The 9,093-nt window shown below is 52.9% G+C and overlaps 2 protein-coding genes across 2 annotated transcripts; both read left to right on the top strand.

The window, feature by feature from the left end:
* Positions 1 to 1,698: 1,698 nt before the first annotated feature.
* Positions 1,699 to 6,188, top strand: PFICI_15393 (uncharacterized protein; the record flags this gene model as incomplete). Its single annotated transcript, XM_007843974.1, has 5 exons — positions 1,699 to 1,871; positions 1,922 to 2,028; positions 2,100 to 2,644; positions 2,723 to 4,834; positions 4,896 to 6,188. 5 exons carry the CDS (start codon positions 1,699 to 1,701, stop codon positions 6,186 to 6,188), a joined length of 4,230 nt encoding a protein of 1,409 aa, XP_007842165.1.
* A 1,301-nt stretch (positions 6,189 to 7,489) lies between these two features.
* Positions 7,490 to 8,014, top strand: PFICI_15394 (uncharacterized protein; the record flags this gene model as incomplete). The annotated part of the gene is made up of 1 exon (XM_007843975.1): positions 7,490 to 8,014. The coding sequence occupies one exon, from the start codon at positions 7,490 to 7,492 to the stop codon at positions 8,012 to 8,014; it is 525 nt and encodes a 174-aa protein (XP_007842166.1).
* Positions 8,015 to 9,093: the final 1,079 nt, after the last annotated feature.

A 9,093-nucleotide genomic window follows, 5' to 3' on the forward strand; every position in this document is an offset into this window, starting at 1 on the left:
TTGTCGTGTGTGTGTGTGTGTGTGTGTGTGTGTGTGTGTGTGTGTTGCTTGTGTGTGTGTGTGTGCCGGCAGCTTGGCGTTTAGTGTACCTAACTAGTGATCAGGAGGACATGGATACCGATTCATTCATACGTACCACACCACACATTGGAATATGGATGCCAAACTGTATCTCTTCGTAGATTTTCATACATCAAAATTTACTATATGAAAGAATATGGCTCCTGCTCTGGCAAGGCAAAGTTCGATTGATTGAAAGATGTGACCAAAGTTTGAAAGACCCGGATCTAGTTGCGAGTAGCTACGGGGGACTGAATAAATGATTGTTGATTCATTCACCTCTCTCTCTCTCTCTCTCTTTCTCTCTCTCTCTTCCTCTCCCTCTCTTCTTGGGCTCTCAAGCTTGGCACCCTCGACAGGCGGACAGGGGGGGAGGGGGATTGGGTAAGGTGGCGCCCACATTAGTCTTTCGGGGCCTTGTCCAAATCCTGGTCGCCTAGTCCAGTCCAGTGCCAGATCCCAACTTTGAACCTACATTGATGCGCACCTACCTTACTGACCTACCTACTAGCGTCCCTGCTGCAGTACGTAGTGTAGCGCCTTGCTGGGCCACCCTTGACAACCTGGGCCACGCTGGTTCGCCCATTTGAAGTTCCCAACCATGCTCTGCTCACCACCTTCACTCGCCCATCAACTCACACACTCAAGTCCCTTCCCCCCCGAAAATACCTACCCGCCTACATGCCACAAACCATACGGCTTTCCAGGCACCATCTCTTCTCACCCTTCGACAAGAAAATAACAAACGCACACGCGCGGTTCAAACGAGATTTCTTGCCATCAGCACCATCTTGGCCACTTCCTACACTGCTGGTTTACTTCCGCGTTGCCGCACTTTCTTCCCACTTTCTAGGTACACCCAAAGCGCTGCTGCTGCTCCGTCCCCAAGACGACGCAACGCCATTCTGCGCTCCCCGCTCCCCGCGACGACCCTGTCTCGAGCAAACCGCAGTCACAGTCGGCACCCACTCATCCACCTTACCCAACTCACCTTGGTCCACTTGAGCGCTAGGTAGCATTCTTCTTCGAAATTGATCTGCACTGCTTTCCCTTCCACACGCGCTTCAGTAGTACAGCGGCGGCGACAGCGACGACGACAGCGACAGCGACAGCGACAACGACCACCAACATCGCCACGACGCCGGCGGCGACCACGAGCATCCTTCTTGCCTCTGCCTATCGACAGTCGTCCCCGCCGCGCGAAGCAGAGGATGTTGACACTCCCGTTCACTCCTGTCTCTTTCCTGTCTTGCTGAACAAAGCCTTCAATCGCTTCGACCCTCACCAGAACTGCGCTCTCTGGCCTGCTGGCTTCAACACCAAACGAGCAGGCACCCACCCCGAAAGCTGCGGGCGCGTGCGCGCGAGGCAGGTCGTTGGTTACGAGTCACTGTAACACCAGTCTTCCCATTCTCGATCAATCCTGTCACCATCTCTGGCATCTCCCAGCACGGTACCTCTAGCAAGACCTGTGAACTGCTCTGTATGGATGTCATTTGAAGTATCGAAGGCATCGTACAGCCTGACTTCGGCACTTTCGAGGGGCTCTTTGTCTTCCTCAGCAACTATACCTGCTGTCTATCCTGACCAATACCTCCTACTCCACACAAAACGAACTCACTGCCAAATCTTGCCGTAATGGCTGGTCAAATGCCCATGATGCCGCAGCAGATGCGGCCACGCATGCCGCAACAGACTATGCTCAATACGCTGATGAGCATCATCATGACGCAGCAGCAGAACATGCCACCTCCGTCAGGTTGGCAGGCAGCTCTACCACCTCAGCATCGCGTCAACAATGCTGGTAATCTGTGGGTTAAGTGCCTCCGTCATTCGTGTCCTGACGCTAATCTTTGGCTAGACTAACCAATACCTTTCTCGCCAATCCACAGAGCGATTCTACTCAGACGATGAGCGCGATCATCAATTTTGAGAGGGATTGCTACATGCACTCGCCAAGCAAGGTGCGTCCACCCGGTTCCTACCAAGTAGAACAAACCATCATGCCCTAGCCGAATACTTACGTTTTTTGCAGGAAGCATATGACCAGAAGGTCCAGAATAGATTACAGGAGCTCTTTCTGAAACGCCAGTCCAACGAATTAACTCTTCAGAACACCTTGAATCAACAGCAAGCCGCGCAAATGCAAGGCCGCGCACAGAATCCGCAAGCACCTATGATGAATCAGCCGGGCATGATGCCGCAACAAATGCGAATAGGCCAAACTCCACAGCAAGGCTTTCAGCATCTACAACAACAGATGCAGGCGTCTCCTATTCCTGGCCAACCACAGCAGTCCGGGATGGGCATGCCTAATCAAGGCGTACTCCCCATGGGCACAAAACCGCAACAGCCAACGCAGATGGGCCCAGGTCAAATGCGTCGAGGCTTGACTGTAAACAACATCCCTCCCCAGGAAAGGCAGCGACTGCAGCAAGCGGCCATAACCAGATTCAACAGCCTGAGCGAGCCGGAGAAAGCCCACTATCGGAATTTGGCGATGCAAAAACTCAATCCACAGCAAATTCACATGCTAAACTCCAAGGGACAAGATGTGGCACTTCATTTCATTCAACAGTCCTTAGTGTCATCAATGCTAGCCAAAATGAGCATGTCTCCCAATGGTGGTATGAATGCTATGCAAATACAGGCACAGCAGCAGCAACAGCAACAGCAACAACAACAACAACAACAACAGCAGCAGCAACAGCAACAACAGCAGCAGCAGCAGCAACAACAACAACAACAGCAGCAGCAGCAGCGGCAAGCGCAGCAACAGCAACAGCAGCAACAGCGCTCTGCCAACGCTCACGGGGCCAATCCGGGCGGGCAGCAAGCTGGGTCGGCAGCAATCAATGGAGATCTGGGACCTTTCTCCAATGTTGAACTCATGAACCAGCAAAAGGCCGGCATGATGGCTCAAGAAGCAGGTCAAATGGTCGTACCCGCGAGTGCTGCTGGTCGCAATGCCACTCCACAACCGGTAGGAGGCGCCTCTGCCCCTGGCCAACCCGGTGTCCAACAGGGAGCAGCTCAAGCTGGTCGCCCGCAACAACCACCGCTGAACATGCAACAAAACCAGCAAATGCAAATGGACCAGGCAGCAGCAAAAACTCAGGCCTCGATTCGGGCTCAAGCCCAGGCAAAGCAGATGCAAGGTCAACCTGGGGGTCTAGGCGGACCAGGCGCAATGACACAGAGCCCTGCCATGAACACTCTTAATGCTCCAGTCCAGCGGCCGCCCGTGGCAATGGGGCAGCAAATGGGCCAGGGAAATCCTAACCTCGGACCAGGCGTGGACATGCGGCTCAACCAAGGGAACCCACGGCCGCAGCCTGGACAAATCCCCAACAGGAATAATCTAATGGCGATGATGATGCGCAACCTGGGTCCTGATCAGCAACAAACCCTTCGCATGTTGCCCCCTGAGAAACAAAATGAGGTCCTCGGCAAGTGGCTCATGGCGAACAACCGACAACAGATGGCCAGCCAGCCTCAGGCCCCGGCTCAGCTTGGCCAGTTTGGTCAGGGTAATCCCATGGCACAATTTACTCCCGGCGGCAACATGACACCGCAGCCTGGTGGCAATATGCCTGGAGGCAACTCGCAAAATCCTACACTGGTACAACAGCAGCTGAACAGAATGCGTTCTACTGCACCGGGCCAGCCTGGTTTGCCTCTAGATTCTAGCACTGCTGCAGCATTTATGGACTCTTTGGACGTCCCTCCAGCTGTCACAGGACAGATACCGCACCTGCCTCCCGCGATCAAGAAATGGGGTCAGCTTAAGCAGTGGATGATACAAAACAACGCCAATCCTAGCGCTCAGAACAAGATTCTTTCGCTACAGCAAATGCAATTCCAAAGGCTGCTCAGCGCTCAGAGAGCTCAACCCCCTGGGGGCGCTCAACTACCTCCTGGCGCCCAGCCTCCAGGCCCTCAAGGACAAGTGGTTGGCCAGATGCAACCAAACAATGCAAATGCCGCTCTGCAAATGGCTCTACAGAATGTTACAATCACGTCACAGGAGATTCAGAATGCACGCTTAGCCAGCGAAAAGTTTAAAGGTTGGAAAGAGGAGGAGGTTAGGAGTTATCTTGTCCAGCTTAAGCAGCATCAGCTCAGGAACAGATACATGCCTCCGCGACCGCAACCAGCGCCAAACCAGCCAGGACAGCCAGGACAACCGACGCAGATGGCCCAAGTGCCACCAACCCAGATCACTCCGGCTGTGCCACCACCGCCGCAAAGGCCTCCGAGCACTACTGCAGAGCCGTCCATGGCCGCCGCACCTACCAAGCCTCAGAAACCGGTTGGAGGGAATCGATCAACGCCCCAACAAAATTCTTCAGCAATTCCGCAAAGACCAGCAAAGCGAGGCAGTGATGATGTGGAGGCGACGGGATCAACTCCCGCGCCAGCTCAACGGCCACCTTCACAGCCAGGGCAAATAGGCCCCCCGAGATTGACACCGGCTCAACTTGCAACAATGTCGCAGGAGCAGAGGCTCAAGTACGAGCAATTTCTGAAAACGCGCCAGGCCCAGCCACCACAAAACCAGGACATCGAACGTCTGAGAACTATTTCGAACGAGGCAGGGCGCCAGTGCAGGGAAGAGGCCCTTCCAGATGTACCCATGAGCCCACAGCAGCACATGGAGATGGCCCGGGATGCTCAGCATATGCTTGGCGAGATACGCAAGGTCGCTAAGCTATTGACGAAATGGTACAGCCTCACCCACGATGACACCCGTGCGAAACAATATTTTGTCACTGTGAGTAGACGTTCCTCAACCAGAACCTGTTGCGTGACTAGGATTTACTAATACGCGGTAGCGCATTCGCCTGCATCAACAATTCAAAGACGGCGAAGCGGCGACGCAGCCAAAAGATGCTTTCACCATTCAGCGTGCTTATGTCGAGGAAGCCAAGTTGCTCTTGGCTTCCATGGGCAAGGATCTTCACAATGCCGCACAGGCAGGACAGAGAAACACGCAAGGCGCCACGGAATCGAACCACCCACAAGGTCCGCCAGCACCGGTTGCAACGCCCGTCGTGCAGCCCACGCCGCTAAGCGCGACAAACTTGGAGAAGCACAACAAGCATGTCAGGTCCAACAGCAAATCAGGAGGTCCGCCTGCTGCACCCACGTCAAAGGAGCCGCCTTTTCAAATCCCATCTGCTCCTTCGCCACACGGCGTGCCGACATATAGCAATGCCAACGGGTCTCATATGGATCTGACGCTGCCTAACAAGCGGCGGAAGCATGGCCACAGTACAGGTGCGACCGGTAGCCCTCAGCTAGGCAAGCATGCCTCTCCGGAAGCGAAGAAAGACAAGCCGGTGGAGCCGCAATACCCTTGCCCGGAGCCGGACTGTGAAGCAAGCCGATTCCCGTTTTTGACAGAAGAAGCTCGTCGCGCGCATATCCAGGAAGAGCACGTTAGGCCCCGTGAGGATCCACCAAAATATCTTTTTGAGGCTTTTGCCGAATCGCTCGGGCTCGACGCCAATGCTCAATCCAAGCACGACCCTACTTTTGTAACGACCGCACTCCCGACGAATGCTACGCAACGACCTGGCCAGACCCCAGCCGGCGCATCGACAAAAATTCAAGAGATTGCGGCCGGATCAGCCGATGCTACCAAGGACATGACTAGCAGGGCCTTGGCCGCGAAGCCAACTGGCATGAATGCTCCAGCGGTCCAAGGCGAAGACAATACCGCCACACAAACAGGTGCAACGGCAGGACTGTTGCAGTTTGGCACCATTGATCCGCAAAACTTGTCACAGTATCTAGGAGGATTAGAAAGTGGCGGCGGCGGCGCCATCTCGAATATGGCCGTTTATCGAGCTTTGTCGCCACTGGACACCCCGGAATCAAGCAAAGACAGTGCATCCTCGGAGCCCAACAGCGACGTCTCTGAAGGCATTACACTGAATGTAACACTCGACATGGGCTTCGACACATGGCAGCCATTTGATGGTGATGGGTTCACTCTCGGATCTGGCGCAGAACCGGATCTGTCCGAATCGATGGCATGGGATGATGTCCACGTTGATTTCGACAAGCCCTTCTCGCTAGACACCAGCATGTACTCATATGACCCAACCTCAATGACGGCTTGATGCCGACCTAATTACCATATCCTCAACATGAGAGGGAGGGAAAGTCGAGTCTTGAGCTAGGTTTGCGCGAAATCTCCCAATAATGTTGGGTGCCCTAGAACATATATATGCGCCCACCTTCAGTGTTTTATAAAACATGGTCAGGGAGAGGGCAGACTGAGTGGCCGACCAGGGAGAGGTGATACGGAGGAAAATGGGTGGGGTTTCTCTTAGCGAAAGAGTCTGTTCTTGCCTTTCTGGTTTTGTTTCGGAGTTGAGGGAAGACACAAATGAGGTCCATTCATTCGTCATGGGCGTAACATTCCGCACGCTAGAATGAGTGTGTGGTCAAATTCTCGCCACGCATGTATTGGACGGCAAAGCAATAATGATGATACCCGGGGAAAATAGGAGCCATGATAGCAACTGCAATATATTTTTCACGATGCAGACGATTTTGGGCGGTGATTTTTTCTTCATGTTAAATTTGGTTTCATGTATAATCATTCTTCAAAAACAAGCACGTGCTTTTGTTGCATTTTGCCAGAACTTGACTTGAATATCCACACTACTACGTATTTTGGGCAGACGTATAGTGTTGAGAATAATGTAAAATGCCTGCAGAGAGCTGCTTGGATTAATGTTCATTTTGCACGCGACTGTTTCTTTCCCTCTTCCTTTTTTCTTTCTTTCTTTTCGCCCCCCTCTCCCCAGCCTTCCCACCATTTCAACAGCAATTGAGTACCTACCTAGGTATCCAAATGTGGTCATACCTACTAGCCACTACATACAGATTACTGTTAAATGCCTGGTTTATGCCTCTTATGCAGGATGGATAATATGGCGCTTACTCGAAACGGCAAAAAATAAATAGTGCATAATTATAATAATAGTGGTACGTAGCAATATTTTTATTATGTATGACGCGACTGAGAAAGACGCGACATCCCCATATAATTAAGTCAGTCCGTACCGTCTGGATGTTATCCTTGGCCGCTCCTTGAATGATTCTAAGCAGATGCTCGTACATGTGCTTTGGTCTATTCGTTGAGGGCATGAGCACAGTACTACTCAACTATTCTTTACATGCATCGGTCTTTCGCCTTTCACACATTTAAGCAAAAAGTGAGCACGAACGCATCAATTCCACCAGAATAATCAAGCACAGCCCGACAAGATACATAAACCGTAGTGGGAACATACATACATCCCATCGCCGGAGTCCGTCCCTCGACCGATCCACTGTCCAATCTGGACGGCAGCAGTTCTAGTTTGGCAAGTCCTGTGCAACGAGGGCCGTCCTACTACACCCGCTTGCCAACATGCATGTGTCTCCTGGCAAGAGACGGGCATTGGCGCCTCTCGACAACAATTCGCGGTCTCTGATCCCATCGCTCAAGCTGTCGCAACCACCAGAGGTCAAAACCCTGGCATCACATGACGTACAAGACCCAGATGGCAGCAATGGTGGCAAACGGAAAAGTGCAGCCGTGGAGGATGGGCCAGATGCAGTGAAGAAGAGGCAATGCGTTGCCGCGGCGTCAATGGCGATGACGACAACGGATGACAGCCCCAGCGGACCGGTCACCCGAGACCGCGACGCTTGCTCTATTTCCCCAGAACCATCTTCCATCTTCGACAACTCGACGGGCGATACGTCTCTGGCAACGTGCACAACGGAGGTAGAGACGGATACAGACGTGCTGGCGTCGTCTCCGCCTCGACTACCGCGTCAACCAACGATGACGCGTGCTGAAGCGCGTCAGCATGCCGAGGTATTGCGGCTCCGGCTTGGACTTGCCGGCTACAAGCTGCGGACGGGCCAGGTTAGTGATCGGTGCTGCTGAATTAAGTTATTGGCATGTGTCTGGAAGGAAAAGTGTCACCCTAAACATGGTTCCCCTCTATGCCCTCCCACATCAATAATCCCCAGCCTTACCGCGTCAATACTAACATTGGTTTTGTCCGAATAGGAGGATTTGCCATTTGAGCGTCTGCAGGTTCGGCGGGGCATGATTCGCAGTAGTCGAAATCTTGATGGGCATGTAGCTACACGGCCTATGTTGGGGGCCGCGTCGCAAATCTCTCATGGTGAAGAGACAGAGCCGTTGGGAAGGCTCCACACCCCGGCGCGAGCACAGCACGACAATCAAGGAACAGACTTCACAATCAGAGCGATTGAAGGGGGGGTGGCAGATGGATTGATTAGCCTCTCTCGTGGCTGAAAGGGGACGTATGCGCTGGGGGCGCAAGTCCAAGTATAGTGGGAGAGAAAATATCCATGGAAATGAGCCATGTCAGTCAACGAGGATAATTTGGCAGGCCAACTAATTGGGCGACTACCCGCGCTGGGTGGCATGATCTTATGACGACAACGACAACAACGACGACAACGACGGCAGCGGCGAGGCAAAGCTGCTATACTCATCATGGTAAACTCTGGTTAGCACGAAGATGCAATGGAAAGATGCATCCGGTCATATTCTGGGGGATCTTTGACCTAGAAAAGGAAGGGGATGGGTGTCGTGCATGTGGCCCTGTCCTGAGGCCTACATTGTAGGACCCCTCGGGCTTTCATTCTTTTCAAGTCCCGTACCCTCGTCTTTTTCACTTTTTTTATTTGAAGAAAAAAAAGAAAAAGGGACAGAAAAAAGGACAGAAAAAAGGAAAAAAGAGGAGTTTACGTCCTCATCTTTCTTGTTGCTATTGTCCATATTCCCCTTCCCCCTTCTCCTTTGCCTTTTGTCTCTCACTCCCCTCTCCCCGGTTGCTCCTGCCCTGGTCATGGGGTAACTGCCCACGAAGGAACCCTGAGGTAGGAAGGTGTGGCCAGTACACCATTGAAAGGACGTGGAAATAAGGAGAAGGAGAGAAGGAGAGATGGGAAGGGCAAATGGGGACATGATGGACGGAAAAGACGAAGGGA

The sequence above is a fragment of the Pestalotiopsis fici genome, assembly GCF_000516985.1.
Source record: "Pestalotiopsis fici W106-1 unplaced genomic scaffold PFICI_Scf_18, whole genome shotgun sequence".
NCBI classification, from domain to species: domain Eukaryota; kingdom Fungi; phylum Ascomycota; class Sordariomycetes; order Amphisphaeriales; family Sporocadaceae; genus Pestalotiopsis; species Pestalotiopsis fici.